Genomic DNA, 27,538 nt, shown 5'->3' with positions numbered 1-27,538 from the left:
TCTGAATATATTTGATGTGACCTCTACGGGAAGCAGTTAGACAAATCAGCCCGACAAAACCCAGCAAAACATTATTCAAAGGGAAAAGATTGTGCGTTGAACCCCCTGTTGTGTGCAAAGGTATGTTGTGTGCAAAGGTACACTGTCTTTTTAGTACAGCAGGGTTTATATAGCACCTCTTACACACCCACCAGACAAGAGAAAACGTACTCCCCGGGTCATCTGTTGACAGCTGGACAGGGTTAGGGTTAGTCAACAGTTGCTGAGCAGAAAGATACATCTCTAACCCTTTCTCAACTGTAAATGATTAACCGAGTGCTGGTGTTTACTGTTCTTTGCCCCTCCATTTCCTCTTTGTGTAACAGGTTGTCTACTGCTGCTGCTTTCTATAACGGAGGAGTAAGTCGTTATTCCCCTCTTTGCTGTCATCTTCTCACCCCTTCCCCTTCCCCCTTCTTCTCTGACTTTCTCTCCAACCACTGACAGGGAAACTCTGTGTGTTTTGGCACGTAAAACTGTGTTTCAGAAATTGTTGTTGGTTTTTAGGACTTATTGTGGTCGCTACTGTGTTGTGGAATGACTGGATATTGCACCGTCATCACAAACAGGAAGTGGAAACGTGGTGTTTGCATCACATGTAAACATGAGTCAGGGAATCCTCAGTGTGGTCACAGACGTGCCGCTGGGTGCATACTGCGCTGTGATTGGCTGCTACCTCTCACTGCTTAGAAGAAAATGTGGGTGTCTGTCTCAGCCTGTGTGTGTGTGTGTGTGTGTGTGTGTGTGTGTGTGTGTGTGTGTGTGTGTGTCTGGAGAGCTCAGACATATGGTTTCCTGTCTATGTTTAACTCAAATCAGAAACATCTCCAGCCCACAGTGAACAGCCCAGATACACAGAGCAGCACTGTAGGGAATGACAGTGAGGTAAACTCAGTCTGCTGCTACGGGCCAGCTCATGTATTCTCTTCTTATGTACCAGAATCATTAAAGAAGATTGGATTGCTTTTATCTACTGTATACTGCATAAAGCCTCCCACGTGGTCAAGTGTTGACTACGTGTCAAGAAGGTTCACCTGAATGAGCTCTTTTAAACCGACTGAAATGTTCACAGATAAGACCTTTTGACCTGAATTCACTTCCATTGCTCTGCTGTTTATTTCTTCTTCAGAACACACACTTTAAATGCTCTGATCACCTACATTGCAAATAAATATTTTTTCTCAATGGTAGTTATATTTTATACTGATTACCTATGTAATTACATACATAACCCTAACCCATATTAGAAACATCTACCAATATAATATTTTCAGTAGAACACCACTAACTATGACCTTTGTTTACACTTTTTAAAACACTTTTTAATAAAATATAATAAATAAAATATATATAAAATAAAAAAAGAATAAGAAAACTACTGCTGCAAAGTTCTCCACTAAATAAAATACTCTCAGTCTCAAACCAATATCACATAATAAAATATAATGAAAAATATAAATAAATAACTATGGATTACAGTGCAGCATTACCAATCCCAGCTTGTCAACAACCGAGTATGGTCGTAGATCAGCTGCTATAAAAACACCAATTGCTTTCGTTATTGCGTTGGCCTGATCGGAATTACCAGCAAAGGTCTGTTTAAATGCCAACGGGAGCTGCGTTTGAATTACAGTCGTTTTTTTCCTTGTAGTAGTGATGTTCACACTTGCGTGATGCCTTTTCAAGTGCGTTAACAAGTTTGAAGTGTTGCCAGAAACATACCCGATCATTCCTGAGTCGGCACACTGCTTTCGTCTTATCGACTAGTCTTTGTCTGTTGACGTATTTCACTGGGAAACCAAAGTGTTCCCAAACAGGAGACCTTAATGATATGGGTGGCTCTTCATGCTCCGGCTTGTCCATACTGTCTATGGGCTTGTCTGCGTTGGCCATGACACTAGCTAGTGAGAGGCTGGGCTAAAGCGTGCCGTGTATGTTGTTGTACAGCGTGTGATTTTAATTTTTTTCCCCAAACCACTTCAGCGGAAATCCCGCCCTGCAGTCAATTTCATTGGTTTAGATTACAGTGACGGCAGGTAGGTTTAGAGATCAGTGTTTGGTGTAGGCAATCTGTACAGTGATTGACATATTGACATGACCAATGAAAACTTTAGAATCAGCTGCAGGGCGGGATTTGCACTGAACGCGGAGACTTCCGGCACGTAATATGTTCGTGTGGAAACACGAAAATTGACCTATGTTCCGCACACAAAAGTTTGCGTTCGGCCGTTCAGTGCACACGTGCACCGTACCGAAAGCCCTGTACCGAAACGGTCCGGTACAAATACACGTACCGTTACACCCCTAATCACAATATACTACTTAAAGTGAAAGTACTCATTATGCAGAATGAAAGTACAGGTCTAAGGTCAAGAGTGTTTTCAAGTGTTCGTCACGTAGCAGACAAGATTAAAGTTCTGATTGGCCCATTGAAATGCCTCAGAAATTGAATACTACAGTATTGATTGGACAATCCAAGAAGGTCGATGCCAGCCTGGGTCAGAGGGAAGCACGATCTCATAGCAAAGACAGATAATGCGCAATCGCAGTGATGATTCACGTGACCTGGTTGATACTATAAACAGCAATTGTCGTGTGATGGTCAGGTATGACAATGTTGCCAAAAAGTGAACATGACGAGCTTAAGGCAGATGTCATGACAGGACTGTTGTATTGGATTGCATTTGATTGCACAGGAGTACCTTTCTTTGGAATTTTTTGCATCACAGAGAAGACAAAGGAAGAGTATGCATGTTGCGTTCTACTCATCTTATATCTAATAAAGGGGACACTGAGTGTATGGTGGATAACTATCTGGCCCAAGTCTGGTTCCAGACCCCTGAATCACGACCCACATCTGGAATTTGTTCAGATAGGTCTGGTGTTCACATCGATGACTGTAAAGCAGTCAACCAATCAGAGCTTTATCGGTGGGATAATTTGGCTAGCAACCTGCCTACCCATAAACATGAAAAATAGTGGCAGAAAAACAGCCACAGAAAAGGCAACAAGCAAGGAGGAGATTAACGCAGCCAGTCAGCTGAGTCAGCACTCTGATCTTTCTGTTATTGATCCCTACAGTGACCAATACGCATAAGACAACGCCATTCTGCATCAGACGTAACGTAACAGGCAAGTCTGGGAGCGGAAACCCTAATACTAAATCTGGCAAGTTCAGTAGCTCCATCAAAAGAGTAGTTTGTGTAAAAAAGAATACACACATGCACGCACGCACGCACGCACACAGAGCCCTGAGGGTCAGGGTTGTGGCTCCTTCCTCCCATTGAGGACATATGCAGCAGGAAGTCCCTATTTGTTTATTGGACCACTGCCATGGCTTATTCCCCCACAAATGCCTCACATTGTTCTCCCCCAGCATTGCATTCTTATGACGTGCCTGTAATAGTGGTGTGCATGTGGTTTATTGCTTGAGAGTCATACTCATGGATTCTCATGTATGTGTTTGAGTGTGTTTGAGTTTGTGCATTCAAACATGTGCTACAAATGTCATAGTGAGGGAGTGGACATTGTGACTCCCCAGCTGCAAACACTAACAGGGATGGTTGGTTTAATGGGCAGCTGAATCTGCCTGTTAGAGGTTTATCAGATAGGGAGATGAGTGCTGTGTTGTCACTGGCGACGTGATAAAATAGTAGATCAGAGCTTCTGATTATCTTCGTCTCAAAGTGCGATGCACAGGTGTGTCTGGATGCTCTCATGCAGCTGTTGAAAAAGCTGTCATAAACCCACGGTACACTACCTGCCCAGCAGCAAGCACTAATCCGGATCCAACGATTATAGATTTTGTTGGTACGATTATTTTCTAAAAAATAATCACAGTTTCATGATTATCACAATTATAATGCATTAATTAATTTCACTGCCAATGCATGTAATTACATGAACACTCTAGATTTTAATTATTATTTAGTTATTTATTGCTGCCTTTTGAAACAGAAATAACACAGTAACAGTTTTGAATGTTTTGAAAATGATTATATGATCAATCATCAACCTTTTTATTTAAATTCATCTGAAAAGATTAGATAATAGAGGTGATACAGTCACACCACAAACAAAGGCCAAGTTGGAAACAACAGTGCTGTCCTTCTTAAGAAGAAGTTGGCCCTTTTTGGGTCCTGCTAGGTTGTGTTTCTAAAAGTTGGAGGAGCTGCTAGACAAGATGCGCCTGTCACAGGGAGATGCACAGCCAAGGAATAAATGTGATGGAGAGCTCTCTTTGCATCCTTATGTCCCTAATGAGATGAAGAGAAGTAAGTCAGTAACGTTAAGTGGTAGCGTCAGTGACATGTTTTAAGTAGTTGTAGAGTTTTGACTCGTACGAACGTAATGCTATTGTCAGCTTGCTCACTATAGTCGGCTTCTGACTTGTTAGCTGTTAACTGTAATGTTACCTTTAACATTAAAAAGGCTAACGCTAGCTAACTGGCAACGTTAACAAGCTAACACTTAACAACAACGTTAACAAACAATAAGTCGCTAGCAAGCTTACCAACTTGGGTTGAATCCACCGGTCAGGGCCTGGCTCTGCTCCGTGTTTTCCTGCTGTTTGCTAAATTTATGTAACACAAAAAAAAATGCAGCAGTAAGTTAACCCACCACGGAGAGTCACTGTCACTCTGACAGTCAATACTCGCAGTGACCGGACAGGTGTCTGATGTGCTGCTGTGTGTGTGCGCAAATGCAAAGATTTTTTTTAAGATGATTTTTGGGGCATTTTTAGGCCTTTATTGACAGGACAGCTGAAGAAATGAAAGGAGAGAGAGAGGGGGGAATGACATGCAGCAAAGGGCCGTAGGTCGGAGTCAAACCCGGGCCCGCTGCGTCAAGGAGTAAACCTCTACATATGGGTGCCCGCTCTACCAACTGAACTATTCGGGCGCCCCAAACGCAAACGTTTATGTTGTCAAGGAGGTTTAATAAAAACTGCACACAATGCTACACATAACTTGCAGTCAGTTAACACTCGGTGTAGCGAGGCCTTTACGATTAATTAACCTTTTTAAGACGTTTTAAAGCGTGGTTAATAGTGAAATCGGTTAACGGCTGCATCCCTAGTCAGTAACCAGTATGGTGAAGCATTTAGGTGAAGAGACAGCTGTTTCCCTCAGAATATGCCAGGTGGCCAGAAACACAACTGATCATGTTGCTCTGTATTTGCTCTGATTAGAACATGTGAGCAACAAGTTAAGTTTGGACACCAAAAAACGACTAAGATTAGATGAAAAGATTGTGTTTGGGTTAAAACAGTGGCCCTCCTTAAGTATTACTCTTGGGACAGGAACACCCGTTTCCTGGGTGAAAGTCTTGTGTTTTCCCCTAGACTTCTTCTGGGACACAAACTCTGTTCCCCGAATGAAAGCCCTGCGCCCCTTCGTGCTCCGCTCACATGCTTCAAGTTTGTAGTTCTTTACGGTCATGTGCACAACAATTACAAGAAGCAGTTGCTGGTTACTCACTTTTTACATCATCAAGGAGGCAGGTGACCACATGTACTCTGAATGACTCTACTCTAAAATCCATCGCAATTCAGTTTTCACACTGGAAGAGGATTCTGACGAAGACAAAGGCTGCTTCCCAAGTCTCGAGTCTTATCTGATATCTCCTTGCTCCTCGCTTGAACCAGAAGTCATTGTGGCCCCCTTTTTGAAGGCCGTCTCAAAGCTCTTATTCCTACCCCGAGGATAGATGAGGGAGGATGGAGGATGAAAGCGTGAGGATGGAGGATGGAAGAGTGAGGATGGAGGGGTGAGGATGGAGGATGGAGGAGTGAGGATGGAGGGGTGAGGATGGAGGGGTGAGGATGGAGGAGTGAGGATGGAGGGGTGAGGATGGATCTAGATATAGATGGGATCCATGAGCTCTCACTCTGACAGGCCTCTGTGACAGAGCAGTTGTTTGTAATTAAGATCTGTACAGATGATTGAGAGCAGACTAATGCCACCTCTCAGCCAGTGTCAGTTACACGTTTGGAGCTTGTGAACTAGTTTCAGTGAGACGGGAAGCATTGATATTAAATACTACCTTGTCATAGTAACATGCTATTTGTTTTAGTGCTATATTTACAGCTGTGCTCTTGTGAAAGTCTGTTTTATATTCTTTGAGGCACGCTATGTGAGGAATGAGAAGAAGGTAGAACTAATTCATGTCTGACATGAATTCCTTTCCTGGTACAGTCTGCGTTTTTCCACAGATGTCCCTGATCTCCTCCAACTCACTTCATGGGTTATTGTGATATATTCCTCATAATGAATGAAATCTTCCGCGTGACATGAAGTGGGGATTTTTGAAGTCAGCGGGGGTGTTTCTATTTTGATGATAAAGAACAAGAACAAGAGATAAAAATAAAAAAGGGAAAAATAATTAGAATGACTTCTTAATGCAGCCAACCAAGAGGAAGAGGAAAAAAAGTATGGATATGGAGCGATAAAGGAAAAAGTGTCTGTGCATGTTCCAAGATCTGTATTTATGTATTCTTATTTTTTATAGTTCCTCCTTAACTGTGGAATCATGGCTTGCTTTCAGTGAGTACACCAGTCTTTCAGTCACACAGCAGCCTGCTGTATAGAGAAATGACTCAACTCTTAGATGCATGAGGAGGGAAACAAGAAGGCCAGGTGAGGCACTGAGATGGGGTGAGGAAGTAGATAGGCAGCTTTATCAGGCAGTTTGGGTTGTAAAGGCAACGCAGTTACCATAACAAGTAAATAGTGAGTGTGATATTCAATTTTAGTCAGTGTCACCACCCTCCACGCCCCAACATAAGACGATGCCCGCCTGGATAAAGGAAGGTTATTTGTATACATTTATGCGAGGGAAAAATGGGAAAGAATGAAAAACTTTTTTAATACAAGGTTCATGTTGTGACATGTAACACATAAATAATGCAAACATAACTTAAACCTGGGAGCCCTTTTGTGTGCTGTGCAACGATAAACTGGAGTTTTAACAGCAAATATTTACTAATTTAATTAGTTAATTTAAAGTTACCTAAACCCTACACAAACTGATTATTTGACAGTTATGGTGAACATTGATGACCAACAAACATTCATGGATTTAGGCTTTTCACAGAGCTGAGATCCATCTGCTGCGTGCTGTAAAGGTGATATGTATGTATATCTGTGATAGTGGAGGGCAGTGATTTCCAGTTTTGTATTGCTGTAACAGAAAATGATAATAGACCAAATGTGCTTTTCCTGAATGGGATTAGAAGCTCACCTCGTGTGGTGCTTCTGGTGATCTGACTGCTGTTGTTATGTTGGATTCTGAATGAGTTAAAGGTGCCCTGCCACACGTATTACTTTCAGGTTTTCCCGCAGAAATTTGTTAGTTAAGGTGGTAGGCTTGCCATCTGACCGGGGGGGGGTATACAGTACTACACACAACACTTAATATTAAATTTAAATAATAATATATAATTAATAAATAACCAGCTTTTTAAAATAACAGTTGCAATGTGCAATGTTAAGCTTATTAAACTATTAAAAAAAAATGTGCTATAACAGTTTTACTCGCATTGCTCCCATTTCCTCCTTGACACGCTCTCCAAAACAACCAGCTGTGAGATAACAGAGCTCAGCCCATCGCTTCACTCACTCAAGCAGATAGTATGCGTGAAATAAAAACAGGACACGTCATTTCACTGTGTAGTGTTAACTACGCTGACTAACCGTGTGTTGTGAACCATATGTAGTGATTAAAAAAAACAGACAACAGCTGTGTCTCAAAGACCGGGCAGCAGCCGGGACGTTGAGAATCGCGAGAGGTGATGACTGGAACAGTCACTTCGTCATGTATTCACTTCGTTGAAACTAGAGAAGAAAGCCTCACTGATGTGAAGAACAGGACAGAGAAACATATATAAATGTTCTCTGCCTGCCATATGCCAACGCTCCGGTAAGTCCACTCACCCCGTCTCTGCCTGGGCATGCCCCAGCTGCCCGCACATTTGTTGACAAACTACGACGTGCACGCGACGGTGAAATGGCGATTTATCCCTTTAAATGTGAATAAACGACAGATACAGTCACCGCCAGCAAATGCTCTTTCCGTTGTGATTGGTGGTATCTTGACAACTCGCCATTACCTTGTTTCCTACAGACTGTGTTGATGCGACAGTACATTACAGCCACTCAAACAGGACCGAGTAACACGGCGGATTTTTTTTTTTTGAAGACTTAGTTAAGGCGGCATGCGTGTGTTGTTAAGGCGGCTGCCTTAACACTAGAAGTGCCGGAATTCCATAACTACTAGAACTGCCGTGAGCGGTCATTTTGACCGCCAGATTCCAAACTCTATAATCTCTCATGATAAATACCTAATTGCAATATTGTATTATGTATTGTGTTAGGATATCTTTAGAAAAACGTAATAACACCGAAATGTACATTTTTACGAGTTTAATTATACATTTGAGTAGTAATACGTGTTTCAATTATTCATATCATGGCATAGTAAACCGTAATTATTTCATACATTCATATCCCAAAAAATATGGTGTGGAAATTCATTCAACTTAACTCATAACAGCCAAATAACAATTATAAGTATCTTATTTGAACATTTAGCTATAACCTAACCTGGCACTGCCTCCGTTTTGGTGTCTGCTGCGGTCCGCAGCGCTGCTCGGACCGTGAGCCGCTGCCCTTTTTTCCTCCATAAACTCCACTCTCAGCTCCTCTGCCAGTTGCTGCATGAACTTCCTCCGGACAATTTTACTGCTGGTGCAGTCCTTGGAGAGGATGTGTGCAACGATTCCAGCCAGCTCGAGGATGTATAAAGTTATATGAACATGTAAACAGCCACCGGCCATCTACGTGTACGGCGCCTTTCACAGAGCGAGCGCCCGGTGTTTGCCTTCTGATTCAGAACAGAGTGCCTCCACGCCGTAGTAGCCTACGTTACCGACTCTGGCTTTGCCTTCGGCCCATTGGTGATGCCCACACTTGTTACTCGAAACCGCTAGTTACGTTGCTCTGACAGAGACTATGGTAGTTACTAAGCAACCAAGATGCATCTTCAACCGCGCGAAAAATTAAAAACAATACCGCGAAAATCCGAGCGGTCAATATGACCGTGTATGGCCGAAATAGGTAAAAGTGATTGTATTTTCTTTGCCTTTTGTGTAATGTATATAAAAACAATTTTAAATTAAAATACAGACTCTTTTAGGAAAAGTCAGGCAGCAGCAGGATTGTATTTTTTTATTCAGCAAAGTTATTACACATATAAATTTCAAAACGGTCAAAATGACCGTCATGGCCGTTCTAGTGTTAACTGCAAAGTGCTACGGGAAACCCTGACTTTGTGGTAATGTCTGAAGTTCTAACATGGACTCTAACCCTTGGTTACCTTGTTTCAAGCCATTCTAGCGTGGTATAAAAAGCCTGCAGGAAGACTCAGCTCGATTTGTGCCAGTTCTCATTAATATTCAATGAGCTAAGCTGCTTGACGCTGATTGGCTAACAGCTAGCCAATGAGAGCCTGGCCATCAGCATCCTTTACCCAGCGCAACTGGGCGAGCTCATGAATAGTAATGAGCTCAGGCAACACCACGTCAGACTGACCAGCTTTTGTAATTGGCCTGATTTCTTCCCGTATTTCTTTTCAGTGGCTAGAGCTGACAGAGGAGGTAGCAGTTCATGTTCACATTCACCACATAACACAAACACATATGGACCTAACATATTTCAAAAAATACAAATAAAACCAGTTTTGTGTGGCAGGGCACCTTTAAAGAAGGAGCAGTGTAATGGAGACTGTTGTAGACCAGGCAGATGCTTTTGTATTTGATTGTAGCTTTGTCTGCTATACAGTGTATCAAAGTAAACACCTGATTGTTTTCGGCCAAATGCTAAAGGTAGCGTTGGGTGTGTTAGCATTCTGCTAGCTCCTTCCCCTGCTCCGTTAACTTTTCTGTCCCCATGTAGTTTCACAGCAACAAACTGTGTGACTCTTTATTAGATCACAGCTCTGTAGGAACATGTTACTGTTCCCCATGGATGCACCCATCCCATGATGCACTGCATATTCCAACCTGGTTCCTATTGATACCAAAGGCTTCCTATTGTCAATTGTCAAAGATCTAACATATTATGTACCATGCAATAATACCGTATACCACATGCTGAACATTTTGATTTGAAATTAATAAGTATTAGAAACATGTTGAAATTGTCAGGCAGCTCTAAATGCTGATGGGTTAACTGAAGAATCCATCCAAACTGGGCCCTGAGAAATGCTTTTACTTTCCTCATAATGTAAATACACTTAAAATCTCTTCTTAATATTTGGTTGTATGAACTCCATGACTGATTCTATGAGAAATCAAAGCGCCACAAGGTCAGTCGTGGAGCTATAGCAGCATCTTATCAGTATATAGCATCATCATAAAGCTGTCACCTGCCAGACGTGACATCATCCTTCACATGTTCACCGTTGTCGTTGCAGCTGGTGAACGCCACGTGTTAGCATCAGCAGTTTATTATATTTGGAAAGATGCAAGGAGAATTCACAACACACTTCAGGATAATATGCAAAAATGTGATTGATGTACATAAATTATGTCATCGAGTAATTAACAAACTTATAATTTATCAATTATTATTATTATTATTACATCAGAAAGTAACCACTATGGCTTTAGTTAAATGCAGGGCTTAATTTGAGCCGGAACACGCCGGAACATGGTCCGACGTTGGATCCGGGACCTTTTTTAACGTAGCTCAGCGTAAATTCTGTCAGGGAGACTTCTAATACGTTGTCTCTATTCTCTTTAACTGATCAGCTGGGCAGTGGGTGTTTCGGTTCTGTATACCAGTTAGAATCGGGCACGTATGTTCTATCCAATCACAGCATGACTACCTTGTTTTAAATATCTTCTCTCTCCCGTTTCTGTCAGTTGTATTTTCAGACGAGAGTGCGAGTGCGACTAGTAGTTGTTGGCTTATGGCATTAGTGTTTTTCTATGTTGCGTCTGGTTCGTGGGTATGTGTCATTTCAGGTTAAGAGCACATTTCAATTCACCTTTTCCGGCGTGTCTCGTGTGGCAAATGTAGCAAATGATGTCTATCCTAGAGGATTTCTCCAAAATGAAATCACTCCAGACGTACTTTCACACGACTGCAGTCCCGGAGATTTTGCCTTGTTCGTAGCTCCCGACTCGCCGCACGGCCCGCTCTGAACTGCAGCTGGGCTCCAGCTGCGACTCTCAGCCGTGGCGTTGTACGTGTTTTGGTCAGGTTCATTACGGCAGAGGAACGGCATGTCAACTCAGATGAATAATCCAACCCTAATTAAGTTATCTCATCGGGCATATTTTGTTCATTCATGTTTGCCGCCCACCAGTAATGCGGATCAGGTTGCTGTGGCCTGGAGTTCCGGGCTCTGTCTAAACTCTGGCTTCTGCCGCAGATTCCTCTGCATCTCTGGGGCCTATTTACCGTAAATTCTATGATAGAGACAGCCGGGGACGTCGTTTTACTTCTATACATGCATCAAGGTTAATTGTGTACTTAGACTGGCATGTCTTTTCTCTATGGGCTCACTAGGCAAGCTGCTTTTTAGTTTTTCCGACATTTTTATTTTACTTAGTGTGCTGTCATTGCAGCTGACGTTCTAAAAAATGACGTGCGCATTTACATGCGCATTTACGGTGGATTCAGTTTTTCAACAGGTGTTGCTCTGGACATGGATGCATTAGCTGGATGGTGACACTGAAGTATGTTAGGGCTGAGCGCTACTGCGCAGCTGCAAACTGAGTTTACCTACGTAGTTGTGGTATGAAGAGCCTGTCCGAAGTTGTAGTCTTCTGATGGTTGTGCATGAGTAAACTCCATCGTGTCAATCTTGCAGAGTGAGATTGAGTTATGTGCTAGGAATAATGTAGGCAAGGGGTAATTGTTGCTAACTAGAATGCTAGTTAACATTAGTTATTACCTTACAAGTAACGGTAGCTTTTTTTTAACTATAAACGTCTGTTATGGAGCACACCGTGACATACAAGCTATGGAGCATTTATACATTGTTGTTGTGTTTTCTCTGTGGGGGCCTCTTGGTGTTTACGTTTTATTTAATCTATTTACAAAGATATGTTGTTCATTTCCAATAAGCTTCCTATGTTGGTAATAGATTGGTGTGAGTCCTGCAAATCAGATTCTGACTGATTCCCGGTAGATGTGTTGGAACCGGTGGCAGCCCAGGTTTCTAATCACTACGCGTATTCACTTTCGGTTATGGCTGGTCTCGGTGGTTAGTCTTGCATCAAAGTACGTTGTCTTATTCATGGGCACGCAAACTCAGCATGGTGCATATGGGTCGCGTGTCAGCATTATGGTCATCGCATCCTCCTATTTCATGGATCCTTCTTGCGGTATCCTATGTCTGACTTTGTTACTTTGTACCTAGATTCTGCGATGCCCTCTGAAGGTAAGTATTTTGTGTATTTACCCAGACACTTTCTATCACTTATGAAATATTATTTTGGGCATGTCAAGAACAATACATTTTTGTTGTGGTTGGTAGTCACTTGTTTCGCATAATCGTCATCGTGCGGTTGGCTTCTCTGTCTTAACCACGCTAGGTCAGTTGGTATCTGGGTATTATTAAGGCACTGTATTAATAATACATGTGTGGCACTCGTTTTCTTTTGCTGAGCTAAGTTTTGGGGGAATCCCTATCATAAGTATGGTGGTGGTAGTCCATCTTACTGGGCAAAAGGCAGTCGTTATTGTCTTATGTTACTGATTGAATTTTAGCAGCTAGTTGTACAGTTCATCTCTGCAATATGTTTAAACAGAATTCACCTTTGCAATGGGATTCTTATATAGCTACATCCTATAGATCTCCTCATATCTATGTCTCATTATGAGCATGTTTTACACGATATCGTTGCAGCACAGCCAGCTATACTTCATATTATGCACGTTTAAATAGCTTCTTATTGCAGCATGTTTAACCTGTTTTTCTCGCAGGATGGGTAAATTCTCTATTGTAACTCTTCATTTATGCAGTGCATTAAGTGACGTTATCACTGACCTTGTACGCAGCTAACTCATGACATTTGACCTCATTAAGTTGTACTCCTTACAACACTAACCTTCTAAGTCTCAGACACTGCTTCTTTTCATTGCTTTTAATCTAAGATTAACTACTCATTGCTTATGCTCATACTAGAGGTTTTCCGGGTGTATTTCGGTTTAGCCATCATTTAGTTTTCTTTACTCAGTTTAGTCGGGTCATTCATTCAGAATAGGGGCAGCTACTAATGCGGGAAATCAAGGCATTTCATGTACGTCCCTGCAACAACCCGGCATATGGTCTTCCTCTGTTTATTCCCCTTACATTCGTGACGTCTTCGCAACCCAGAGATCTTTTAGGCATAATCCAGGTAAGCGTGCATATAACTGGTTGTGGTGTATTGATCTCTTAACAGTGGTATATGTAGTACTGCATCTCAGTAAAATAACCAGGCATATATTTATTTTAGTAAAAGTACTATGATAACCCTTTAGTAACAGTACCCGTTTCTAATGTACTTTAAGTATTAAAGTATAAAGTCTGCAGAGGTTCTGTGTTTGTTCCGGCCTGAATTGCCGAGGTTTGGTTTTGTGTTCAGCCTTCTTAATGTGGATGCGCTAGTTCAATCATTGTTGCCCGCACTGACACAGTTTTGCCATTTAAAGATATGATTGAGTATCTATCTTACAGAGTAGTACCCTGTCACCCTTATTTGTATTCCTGGAGATTTCCCTATGTCAAAATGTTGGTTTAAACAGCATTTGGAACTAGTCCTTATCAAAGCTAACATTTCACCAAAGCGTTTTACGAGTCATTCATTTAGAATAGGGGCTGCTACTACTGCTGCTAGTCGAGGGGTCTACAGTACTTCTCTACAACAACTTGGACGGTGGGCTTCCTCTGTGTACTCTTCATATATTTGCTCTGATGTAGAAGACATCATCAATAACCAGAGATATGTAATGTGTAATGTGTAATGCACGTCATCCACAAGCGAACGTCATCCACAAGCGACAGCAGTCGGCGGGGACGAGGCAGCCGGCAGCTGCCTTCAACCTCCTACCTAACAGTCGGCTCTATCGCCTAGTTTTTATTATACTAATAAAGTGTTTTTAAAACCAAAGATACATTTTTACGTGTAAGTAAGTATTAGCCTCACGCTAATTTATCAAGACTAGGCCTACCGGCTAAACTAACGCTAGCTTCATGGCAACCTCTACACCTGGCGAGTCCCCACTCCCCCTCAGGATTTCCTCGTTGTTCAATAATACAAACAAAGAAATTGCTGACCTCAGGGAAGATGTTCGTCGGCTTTCCGAGGACTTAAAAACCAAAGATGCTTTGTTAACCGCCTGCTTGGACGTGGCTCATAATCAGTCGCTCCGGATCTCATCTCTCTCGGCGGCCTTCCAGGATACCGCGCCATGGGACCCAGCTGCCTGCCCACGCCCATCGTCCTGCTCGACACCGGTTGTCAAGCCACCCTGGACTGAGGTGGTTTGCGGCCGAAAGAGAGCCTCGGGTAGGGCTCCATCGCCTCCTGCCCTCAGCCTCTCCAACCGCTTCAATGCTTTGTCGGAGTCGGAGCCGGTGGTGGCCAGTGCGGCTCACCGGGCTCGCCCCGCTTCAAAGCAGACTGACCAGCCGTCGTCACGGAAGACGATTGCTACCGCGCGGCGAAAGCTTCTGAGGGATGCGGTAGTCAGACGGTCCGGTGGCCTACACTGCCTGGATCGGCCAAATGACAACGTTCCTCAAAAACAATCTCCACAACCGAACGGTAAGCATTCTTCCTCTTCTTTTCCCTGCCCATCTGAAACCGACACTGACTGTTCTGCTCCCGTCACCGGCTATCCACACCCCCCCACTCCTCGTCCGCTCTTCCCCCTAACCACAGTAATTATTGGGGACTCCATCACTAGAGACCTACGGTTTCATAATGCTGTCACACACTGTTTTCCCGGAGCCAAAGTTGCAGACATCCTGGCTAAAGTTATGGACCTGATACCCTCATTTCCGACCTCTATCAAACGCATCGTGGTCCATTGTGGACATAACGACATGTCCACTCGGATTCAGGAGTGTGAGCGCACAAGGCGAGACTTTACCACTCTCATTGAGGCTTTAAAAAGCACTGGGAAGTCGGTTTTTATTTCGGGCCCACTTCCATCTCTAGGTCGCGGATCAGGCCTCTTTAGCAGACTACTCTCCCTTAACACCTGGCTCCAGCTCACATGCAGTATTCACAGGATAGGTTTTATTGACAACTTCAATCTGTTTTGGGAACGTGGCTCCCTGTTCAGCAGGGATGGGATTCATCCCAATACACGCGGAAGCCAGATGCTACGTGGAAATTTGCACCACGCCCTGCATACCCAGACCTCTGATTGACTGTTTACATCCCGTAAACACTCCCACAAGCACACTGACCAGACACACTCTCCCAAAGTCAATAATCAGAGATACAGCGCTACACGCCCCTCTGTGCTCCCTTCAGAGCAATCACCCATTCATAATCCCATAACCACCGTGTCTGTCCCCCGACTGAGACCGTTTAAACCAAACGCTAACAAAAGAGGTGCTATACTAAACAACCTAATTGGAATTAAAACAACCACTGCAACGATAGAACAGAATAGGAAAATCAAATGTGGACTATTAAATATTAGATCTCTGTCATCGAAAGCATTATTGGTAAACGAATTGATATCAGATAACCACATTGATTTATTCTGCCTCACCGAAACCTGGCTGGGCCATGACGAATATGTTAGTTTAAACGAAGCCACTCCTCCCAGTCATAATAATACCCAAATTCCACGAGGCTCAGGCCGAGGAGGGGGAGTTGCAGCCATATTTGACTCGAGCCTGTTAATTAATCCTAAACCTAAACTAAATTATAACTCGTTTGAAAGCCTTGTTCTTAATCTTCAACACCCAACATGGAAAACAGTACAGCCAATTATATTCGTTGTTGTTTACCGAGCACCAGGTCCATATTCTGAGTTTTTATCTGAATTCTCAGAGTTTTTATCATGCGTAGTCCTTCAATCAGACAAAGTACTTATTGTAGGTGATTTTAATATCCATGTGGACATTGAGAGCAATAGCCTTAGTACTGCTTTCAATTCACTGCTAGATTCTATTGGTTTCAGTCAGAGTGTGCATGAGGCCACGCACTGTTTTAACCACACCCTCGACCTTGTGCTAGAATATGGCATCAAAATTGACGATTTAATAGTATTTCCGCAGAATCCTTTATTATCAGACCATTTTTTAATAACTTTCGAATTCCTACTACCAGACTATACAAAATTAAATAAAAGTTTCTACACTAGATGCTTATCTGACAGTGCTATAGCTAAATTTAAGGAAGCTATTCCAACAGCACTTAACTCAATGTCATGCCTTAATATAACAGAGGACTGTTATGTTAACTCTAGTCCCTCCCAACTTGATAACTTTGTAGACGCTGCTACGGCCTGCCTACGGACTACTTTAGACTCGGTTGCTCCTCTCAAAAAGAAGATGATGAAGGAAAGGAAACTAGCACCTTGGTATAACTCCCAAACTCGCAAATTAAAACAAATCTCACGAAAACTTGAAAGTAAATGGCGTTCCACCAAACTGGAAGAATCTCGTGTGGATTGGCAAGATAGTCTAAAAAATTATAGGAGGGCCCTCAGAAATGCCAGATCAGACTATTACTCAATACTAATAGAAGAAAATAAGAACAACCCAAGGTTTCTTTTCAGCACTGTAGCCAGGCTGACAGATAGTCACAGCTCTATTGAGCCATCTATTCCTATAGCTCTGAGCAGTGATGACTTCATGACCTTTTTTAATGATAAAATTATAACAATTAGAGAAAAAATTCATCACCTTCTGCCCACAGCTTCCAACGACTCACCATTGGGCGCAGGAGGGCTAGAGAGAACGATAAGACCTGATACTTATTTAGACGGCTTTTATCCTTTAGACCTCCAACAATTAATGTTAAGGGTCTCTTCAGCTAAGCCAACTACCTGTCTCTTAGACCCCATTCCAACGAAGCTACTTAAAGAAGCACTACCCGTGGTCAACACCACATTACTAGATACGATCAATATGTCCTTATTAACGGGTCACGTACCGCAGTCTTTTAAAGTAGCTGTGATAAAACCTATTCTGAAAAAACCCACCCTCGACCCTGAGGTCTTAGCCAACTATAGACCTATATCTAACCTCCCGTTTCTCTCCAAAATCCTTGAGAAGGTAGTCGCTAATCAATTGTGTGACTTTCTGCATAGAAATAGTCTATTTGAAGACTTTCAGTCAGGATTTAGAAAGCATCATAGCACAGAGACGGCACTGGTGAAAATCACTAACGACCTTCTAACTACTGCTGACAAAGGACTTGTCTCCGTACTTGTCTTATTAGATCTTAGTGCTGCATTCGACACTATTGACCATACCATCCTCTTACAGAGACTGGAACATTTAGTTGGCATTAAAGGAATCGCACTAAGCTGGTTTAAGTCCTATTTTTCTGAGCGATCCCAATTTGTTAATATTAACGATAAACCATCCAAATACGCTAAAGTTAGCCATGGCGTTCCTCAAGGCTCAGTGCTTGGACCAATTCTATTCTCTTTATATATGCTTCCTCTAGGCAATATTATTAGGAAACACTCAATTAACTTTCACTGTTACGCAGACGACACCCAATTATATCTGTCAATTAAGCCAGACGAAAGCGGTCAGTTAGCTAAACTTCAAGCGTGCATTAAAGATATAAAATCCTGGATGACCCACAATTTTCTGATGTTGAACTCAAACAAAACGGAAGTTATTGTGCTGGGACCCAAGCACCACCGAACTTCATTATCTAAATATATAGCTACCCTAGATGGTATTGCCCTGGCCTCCAGCACTACTGTCAGAAATCTAGGAGTCATTTTTGACCAGGATCTATCCTTTAACGCCCACTTAAAACAAACCTCAAGAACAGCCTTTTTCCATCTTCGTAACATTGCCAAAATCAGGAACATCCTGTCTCAAAACGATGCTGAAAAACTAGTCCATGCATTCGTAACTTCCCGGCTGGACTACTGTAATTCTTTACTATCAGGCTGCTCAAATAAGTCCCTCAAGACCCTCCAGCTGATCCAGAATGCTGCAGCACGTGTTCTGACAAGAACTAACAAAAGAGATCACATTTCTCCTGTATTAGCTTCTCTGCATTGGCTTCCTGTAAAATCCAGGATTGAATTTAAAATCCTTCTCCTGACCTACAAAGCACTAAATGGTCAAGCACCATCATACATAGAAGAGCTTTTAGTACCTTATTGTCCCACTAGAGCACTGCGCTCCCAGAACTCAGAGCTACTTGTGGTTCCTAGAGTCTCTAAAAGTAGAATGGGAGCCAGAGCCTTCAGCTACCAGGCTCCTCTCCTGTGGAACCAGCTCCCAACTTGGGTTCGGGGGGCTGACACCGTCGCCACATTTAAGAATAAACTGAAAACCATCATCTTTGATAAAGCTTATAGTTAGGGAGTGAGGAGTTGCAGCATAGTAGAGTAGAGTAGAGGGAGGCAGGAAGTACAAGCCCGTTCCGGCAGGGGAGAGTACGAGCCCGGTCCAGGGCCCCTCTCTTTAGCCTGCCTCTCTTAGTTATGCTATTATAACTCTAGACTGCTGTGGGAAGCTCCTTCCAAGGACACAATGAGCCGCTCCCTCTTCTCTCTTTTCACTTGTCTCCTTTTGTGTGCATCTTAGTCCCAGAAATGCCTGTTACTAACCTAGCTCTGGGGAGTTTTCTTCCCGGAGTCCCTTTGCTTCTTCTTCACCCAGAACATCGCCTTGGAATTGGGTGGCACCTACACCGGGGTCCTGGGTGCAGCTGACGCTATGGACTTACTACACCCTGCTACGCTCTGCGTTTCCCCGCAGTGTCCGACTGCGTCCTGCCGCGTCCAACCGCGTCCACCCAGGCTGCTGTGCCACACTACACCCCGTAACGCCCTGCTGTGCCCTACTATGACATGAACTACTATGACTACCATTGTGATCACTGCTTCACTATCTTTATTATGACTATTATTGCCACCATTCACCACTCCCCCAACTGGTGCCGTCAGACACCGCCTACCAAGAGTCTGGGTCTGTCCGAGGTTTCTTCCTAACAAAAAAAGGGAGTTTTTCCTTGCCACTGTCGCAATAGCTACTGCTAATGCTTGCTCTTGAGGCAACCACTGTAATAGTTGGGGCTTCGTAAAGTACAGAGTTTGGTCTAGACCTACTCTATCTGTAAAGTGTCTCGAGATATCTCTTGTTATGATTTGATACTATAAATAAAATTGAATTGAATTGAATTAAAATTGAATTAATGGATGGGTGGTGTTCTCAATGGTACTGATGTATTGTTATAACTGTTTTCATCAATTTAGATTTTATTTTGCATCTATCGTAACTACAGGTTCTGTGTTTGTTCCTGCCTGAATTCCCAATGTTTTGTGTTATGTTCAGCCTGAATTGCTGATGTGTATTGCCCTTATAATTACAGGTGCCTTTGTAACTGCAGAGGTCTGTGGTTGTTCCTGCCTGGATTGCTGAGATTTTGTGTTCAGCCTGAATTGCTGATATGTATTTTTTGTTTTAGATCTGCAGAAGTTTTGTTTGTTCCGGCCTGAATTGCTGATATGTGGTTGTTTTGTAGTTACAGGTGCCGTTGTAACTGCAGAGGTCTGTGGTGTTCCTGCCTGGATTGCAGAGTGCATGTTCAGCTGAATTGCTGATATTTTGTTTGTTCCGGCCTGAATCACCGAGTTTTGTTTGTTTCCGGCCTGAATTGCAGAGCTTTTGTTTTGTACCGGCCTGAATTGCCGAGTTTTGTTTGTTCCGGCCTGAATTGCCGAGATTTGTTTGTTTCCGGCCTGAATTGCAGAGATTTTGTTTTGTTCCGGCCTGAATTGCCGAGTTTTGTTTGTTTCCAGCCTGAATTGCCGAGATTTTGTTTTGTTCCGGCCTGAATCGCCGAGGTTTTCTTTTGCAACGTCGTATTCTTCTCATGTCTTTTGGGGTTTGTTCAATGTCAATGCTGAATGTCTTTGTTACACTGATTATTCACTGATTATTTAACACATTCATGTTTGTATTACCATACAGATTGTGGCGGCTGTAAGGGATGTAGGCTATATTCATGTCATTTAATCACTTAAATTCTTTTCAAGTTTTGGGGGATGTGTTTGGTTTTCCTAAACATTATTTGTATAGATCCCCTTTACAATGGAGTCTAATCTCCAAATAATTGTTTGTACTTGTTTGGTTAATTGTTAGTAATAAATGTTTGCATATCTGCAACGAAGTCTCTCCTGATTGAATTGGATCCGGCACCTCCTGTGTCACTATGACAAATTAATCGCCTAAATAAAAAAAATAAGTGACTGTTTGTGTAGTGTTCAATGTTGTTATCTGTCTTGTTAGTCTTTATTCCCCATTAAAGTTCCACAAAAATCTCGTTTTTGCATTTTCGATGCGGTTTGAGGGAGGGGGGATCGGCACTTCAAGTGACACATGAGCTTGTGCTGGTTGATATTGCTGTTAGCCTCGTTTCACTCAGGGGAAAAATGTCAAAAAGACAACAAAGTTTGCTTAACTTTTTCAAATACGCTGGCCAGTCGGATCCCAAACAAACAAAAATTGTTTCCGCCGATCAAGAATGTGGAGACATTACATTTCGTACCTATGCAGTGCATGTTCTGAAATTAAAATAAACATTGTCCTGATGTACACACAGCGTTGTTTAGGCTTTTTTTGTCAGAGAAGCTACGTAGGCAGTGTACATTTGTTTTTGTTCCGTTACCTCCAACCCCCGTTTTGAGTCGCCGGATCCACCCCCACTCTGCGCTCCGGGAACTCCCACTTTACAAATTAAGCACTGGTTAAATGAGAATGTTTGATCCAGTCAACATGAATAATGCTATTTAAATCATCATTACAATTGTTTTTCTGGCGCAGAATACAAACTGGCACAGTGAAGTGTGCTTCAACCTCCTCAGTGTTTAAAATTGCTTCCATCTAGTCACCCATCACCTGTTTCCAACATGAAATCATGTCTGGCTCTGTCATTTTCCAAGGAAAACTGTTCCTTTTTAATATCCAACTCACAACTTTGTTATTCACCAAACAGTGTAAGGATCCAAGTAATTAGCAATGGTCCCCTGATGGTTAGACATAAGAGTGTGAGTCAGAGATGGCAGCGTTTTAAATCCCAGCATACACATCCTGAAACACACACACACACACACACACACACACACACACACACACACACACACACACACGCACACACACGCACACACACAAGACATGTACAGTAATTGCATCCTGGAGGCAAGGATCTCTCTATTAGTTGGAATGATGTGTCAAACCTCCATGAGCACTGCATGAGAACACTCTGGCATACTGATTGGAAAAGGCAACATGAGTCGGATTAGCAGCTTGTCTTGGCACCGTCTGATTGGTTGTTACTAGCGCGAATGAACACACTCATGCACTCTAATCATGGCAGAAATACAGCAAGGAAATAAACCTAAAACCTCAAAAACCTCCAAGCAATCTTAAAAGACTTAAAGCATACACACATGTACAGACACATGGAATTTAAGTAGTAGTGTCTGACTGTCTGGTAGTTACTACCAGACTTTAAAGTCTGTGTTCGGTAGCTTTGATTCATTTCATCCGCGGCTTTGCCCAAAGCTATTTCAGAAAGATATACTGCTTTACACACACACACACACACACACACACACACACACACACACACACACACACACACACACACAGACACACAGACAGACAAAAACAAGATGAAGATATGAAGATATTATTCATTCCACTGTGAATATTACCTTGCATGATCACACAGACTCATCCATTTACAGGATATATATATATATATATATATATGTGTGAATGCCCAGTACATGATGGATCCAAAGGCAATCACTTCTTTAAAACAAAGGGAAGTTAAACTATGTCAATCAGACTTACAGTTAGTGTAATCATATGAATGTTGCGACGATAATAATGCGATGATATAAAGCCATATAACAGTAGCTCAAGGATTTTAATACTAGCAAAGTTAACTGCACTAATTAGAAGTCCAAAGACACCTTGTGTATATCTTCATAACTTTATCTTCATTATCAAGTGCATGTGTCTTTATCAAGGAACACGTGTGTGATTTAGTGTCTCCTTTCTCATAATGTCAATTGAGAGTCACCCAATTAAATACTTCCAAGTAGCATTAGCTTTCCAGCTGAAATGCTGTAGCTACTTTTACAATACATTGACACTACAGCAGTATGCACAACACTGGACTGGACATGCATGAACATGCTCATGTCATTATCAAATAACCATTAGGTAAATGGTAAATGTGGTAAGGAAAATATGAAATATTTGGAGTGGAAAATAGGAAAAAGATGAATCCTCCCGCTTTGAATGTTATCAGCCCATTGAATGGGTGTTGTATCACTACCGTTAATATGAGGCAATATGGCCATACTACTCAGTAGGCTGTTATCATCCATAGGTAAGTTGGATCACCCATCCACGTCAATATTCAAAGCTTAGAGCAACTGCTTGACTGCGGTGCTGTAAAATGACTTGGTGTGAAGAATGGTAGTGAGTAGTATAAAAAGTAAAAGTCCTCATCAGGACAGAAGGTTGGGGCGGTGGATCGGTCAAACAAACACAGGACTTTTACCTGGAAAATCAGTGTTTGTGTCCCGTTTGAAACTTTTTTTGGAGTTACGTAGTTACATAAGTTGAGTTTCTAACATAACGTTCCTTAGGTAACTTTCTTAACTAACACCACAAATGGAAATTGTTTAACCCAAACCACAATCTTTTACTAAACCTAAGTAGTTTTGTTGCCTAAACCTAACCAAGTAACGTTAATTTTTGTTTGAATTCACGGGACTCCCTGAGCAGAAAGTAACGCCAAAGGGTCCTGAATGCAAAATAGATGCATGGTGGTTGCGACTTCTTCAAGGGTCAGTCCTTGGTCTGAGCTCTTCCAGCCAGCCTATGTGACTGAGTGAGACACTCTTTGAAAAGGTGCCCAGCTAGAGCAGAGGAGGCTGGCCAGGCCAAGCCGAGGCAAACAGGCTCTCCACTGTTTTCTCCCCGCCGCTAGAGCTCTGGTGGTTGGCTGCCGTTTTGTCCGAGCTGGCAGTCAGAGTCAAAGGAAGTAGTTAATGCTGTAGCTCATGAAGCTGTAAAGGCTACTCACACTGTAGTCCCATTACCAGAGGACAAAGTCAGCTCCCTGCTGAGATCACAAACCTAAAGATACACACACTGTATAAATAGTGGCAGGGAATTGCAGTGTGCTTGCTGCTGCTGCTGCTGCTGCTACTGCATGCAGCACGCCAAACCTACAAATTAGTTGTTCTCCAAATACCTGCCTTTACACCACCACCTTCGCTTTTAGTTAGTTTTCTGTGGAAATGGTGGGTTTCTGAAGAGGAAGAGGATGTTTTGTGGGTGCTAGATACAGCATGGCATAAAGGGAATCTAAAAATAGAGTTGTGAAGCAGTCACCGCAAACGCAACGTATTTGTCGCCGAGGTTAGCGCTGATCATGATCGTTCATCAGAACTGTAAAATATATTAAACATGACACGCTCATTTTCTGCATTGTTTGACAGCTGATCAGTTTTAAATATTTCAGGGAGGAATGGAACAAGAAGAAGCAACAACAGTGTGCTGTTAGATGAAGAGCTGCATGTGACAGGCTGCACACCTCCAACTTCTCAACAAGGTAGCCCAGTCCTCTCAATGTGCCCTGCTGTTGTGTGGAAAACTGCTTGCACCGTGTGCAGCATAAGAAGTGTTTGCCAAACCTGCTGTCCACCAGTAGGTGTCAGGTGTCATCAAATCAACCAGGACCGAAATCTGAAGGATTGTACACTGAATTTGGCTAATGTGTGCTACAGTTTTAATAGCCATGTTATAGGAACAGAGTTGTTGTGATGAAAGTTTAAATTCACACACAATTGCTGTAAGCACCTGCCGCTCCTTTCCTAAGCAGTTAAACTTTGAAACATAGATTTCGACCAACTTGTAAATTCTCTGGTTAACCCTAACCAACCTAAGCGAAGCTACTGCTAAGCTACTAATCAGTTCGCTTCAATGGAAGGCTAGATTGTCAAAGCGGAGTTTGCATTAACTTTTAACAGTCCCAAAATGACCACTATCCTACTCTTGTTCTTTAACAGTGTTATCCCCATGTTGGCTGTTACAAAATGCCCATCTTAGTTTCAGATAGGTAGGGCCAACCCTGCACACACTACCACCCAAAAAAAATGGGATGACAGCAAAATCCTGACTCATGTTTGCAGTGTTCACCACAATCTGCACATGCTACATTACAAATCTTCATGGCTGACTCAATCATAATGTCACAAGCAGTTTAGCTCTGCGATGGTTGAATTCTATAACCTGCTTGTAGCTAAATAAAATCTGGGTATGTCATAAATACTGTTGGGTTTACCCTCCATATTTCGCTGATTGTGCATAGTGTATTCCATAGTCTAAATCTTGTATGTAATCCAACATCAATTGTCTCATTTGATTTCTTTTCAGCGTTTTTTGTCCCTGATGAGACTCTTGGTCTCACGCCATATACTCTCCACATTTTATATTCATCTCATTTTCTGTCTGCTTTTCCAGTTGTGGATCCAACTCCGGATGATCCCTTGGTGTCGGTGATTCTAGTGAGCCTGCTTCCCCTGCTGGTGATGGGCATTGTGGTTGGGGGAATGTTCTTCTGGTACCGAGCCTACCGACGACGCCTGAACCAAGAATGGGAGAGCAGCAAAAAGAAGCGCAAGCCGAAAGCTGGTGGGCTGGACTGCAGTGATGCCTGTGCCATCATGATGGATGACGATAGGTCAGACAGCAGCTCGACGCATGCCAACAACCTGAACCACAACACTGAGCCCCTGCCTATAGAGCTGGATCTGCTGGTACAGACCTAGTGGTATTTCCGAGTTGTTTTGTGGAGCAATTCTTCTCTAAGCCACCCTGACTTCAATTCTTACTAATATCATACCTTTTTGATCCCATCTCAGGTGGGAAAGGGTCGATTTGCCCAGGTATACAAGGCTAAGCTGAAGCAGACCACCTCAGATCAGTTTGAAACAGTAGCTGTGAAGATATTCCCGTATGAGGAGTACGCCTCCTGGAAGAATGAGAAGGACATCTTCTCCAACACAGATCTCCGACATGAGAACGTCCTCCACTTCCTGACAGCTGAGGAGAGGAAGATAGAGAAACAGTACTGGCTCATCACAGCCTACCACCACAGAGGAAATCTACAGGTGAGATGGCCATTATTACTCCATGTTGTGAATTGCTGTGGTGGACATATTCAGACCCTTGACTGAAGTAAAGACACTTTGAAATTATTCCATTACAAGAAAAAGTCCTGTATTGACATTTACTTAGGTAAAAATATAATAAGATAAATGTCCCATGTGACTGCTATACTATTATATCATTAAATCATTATTTCTCATGCATTAATGTAAATGCAGGATTTTGAACAAAATTAATTTTTTTTATGGATTCATCTGCAAGTTATTTTCTCCATTAATCAATTGATTATTTGGCTTGTAAAAATAGAGAAAATAAATGGCTTAACAATTACCCAGAGCCAAAGGTGACACCTTTCACAATGTTTTTGTCCAACCAACAGTCCAAACCTCTACATCATTACCAATACATTAATCTTGCGTGTCAGACCTTCCTCCACAGCGCCACGGGGGAAGGTCTGGCTAGTCCACACAGCATTCCAGAATGGGAGAAAAACGTGCTCTGGTTTATTGGCATTTCTTTAAACCAATCACAGTCATGTTGGGCGGCGCTAAGCGCCGGACGGAGCAACGGTGCCTCTGCTAAATAGCCTCTGGAAGGAACTTGTTTTGATGGAACGTGTACGTTCAAAAGTAGTTTTAGTCGTACAACAGAAAACTCAGATAAAATAAGTTAAACGCGTTATTAACGCATTATAACTCATTTTAACGGCGTCAATTTTTTTATCGCGAGATTAACGTTCTTTTTGGCATAGCAAACTTTGTAGTTTTTTTCACATGCTGTTGCAACAACTAGTAACGTTAGAAAAACTACAACACCACACCGGATCTAGCTAGACCGGAAACTAAACAAAAGGCACGCCGCACACACTTGTTTGGGCTTGCGAGCCGGCCAAAGAGTAGTAGGCTAACGTTACGTTTTGAGTGGATGGCGAGCGCGAGACGCCGAAATGGACGTCAATAAGATTCTGAATGGAAAGTTTACTTTTAAAAAGTTGTCAAATGGTTCCATTGACAAGACCAAAGTGATCTGTGTGTTGGTCGTTGTGAACTGAGCTATCATCGCAGCACGTCCAGTCTGAAATACCACTTGATGGCCAAGCATACAGCTGATGCCAATTCTCCCCCCCCCCCTCGTCAAAGCCAGGCGACAAAAGCACAGAGCAAGCCGATCCACTTTTCCATGTTGATAAGAGCATTAAAATGAGAAAAAATAATTGGACAAAAAGAAATCTAGGGACATTTAGAATAGATAAAAATGTGCGATTAATTGCGAGTTAACTATGACATGAATGCGATTAATCGCGATTAAATATTTTAATCATTTGACAGCACTAATTATTACAAAACATTAACATTAGTAACATTATTACTAATACATTAACATTATCAAAAGAAAAGCAGCAAATCTGGAGTACAATAGTAAAATATTTCCTGAGATGTAGTGGAGTACAAGCAGATGAAAAGTACCTCAAATTTGTACTAAAGTACAGTATTTGAGTAAATTAACTTAGTTACATTCCACCACAGTTGATAGTTGATAAGTTTTTTTATTAACCTGTTTTAAATTTGCAATTTGACCAATCCCATCATCCCTTGGCCCTCCAGGAGCACCTGACGCATCATGTGATCAGCTGGGAGGAGCTGCAGGTGATGAGCATGTCTCTGGCCCGGGGTGTCGCCCACCTCCACAGTGACCGCCTCCTCTGTGGACGCCTTAAGGTAGGACTGTGTGAATATGTGACAACATAGCAGACAAAGCATCACATCTATGGAAGGGTTGATGTTGTCCAGTTCAGAGGACGAGGAACTGAAGGACTACACTCCGTGTTGGAAATAAGATTCAGATTTTTTTTCAGATTTTTAGTGCATTCATTTGGAATGGTAAACAGTCAGTTTTATTGGAACTACTTATTAGGTGTCCTATATCACTTTTCAGTGGACACCCTGCAGCCAATCAGAATTGAGTGTTCACTCAGACCATGATATAAACAGTATTTATTTTATGTTTAATTTTTAGTTAGGACAAAAAGTCTAAAGCCTTAATGCCATTTCTTTATTTATGTGTTCTTTTTAAAATGTAATTAGTTCTT

The 27,538-nt window shown here is 42.3% G+C and overlaps 1 protein-coding gene across 1 annotated transcript in view; it reads left to right on the top strand.

Annotated features, from left to right (window-relative positions):
• Positions 1–27,538, top strand: part of tgfbr2b (transforming growth factor beta receptor 2b) — a 57,135-nt gene that overhangs the window by 11,706 nt on the left and 17,891 nt on the right. The window contains exons 4-6 of the mRNA XM_031322834.2: positions 24,802–25,097; positions 25,203–25,451; positions 27,054–27,167. Of these exons, the coding sequence (XP_031178694.1) occupies positions 24,802–25,097; positions 25,203–25,451; positions 27,054–27,167 (659 nt within the window). The remainder of the gene's footprint in view (positions 1–24,801; positions 25,098–25,202; positions 25,452–27,053; positions 27,168–27,538) is intronic.

This window comes from Sander lucioperca, chromosome 10 (assembly GCF_008315115.2).
Source record: "Sander lucioperca isolate FBNREF2018 chromosome 10, SLUC_FBN_1.2, whole genome shotgun sequence".
In the NCBI taxonomy this organism is placed as follows: Eukaryota; Metazoa; Chordata; class Actinopteri; order Perciformes; family Percidae; genus Sander; species Sander lucioperca.
This window is presented reverse-complemented; position numbering and strand designations above follow the sequence as displayed.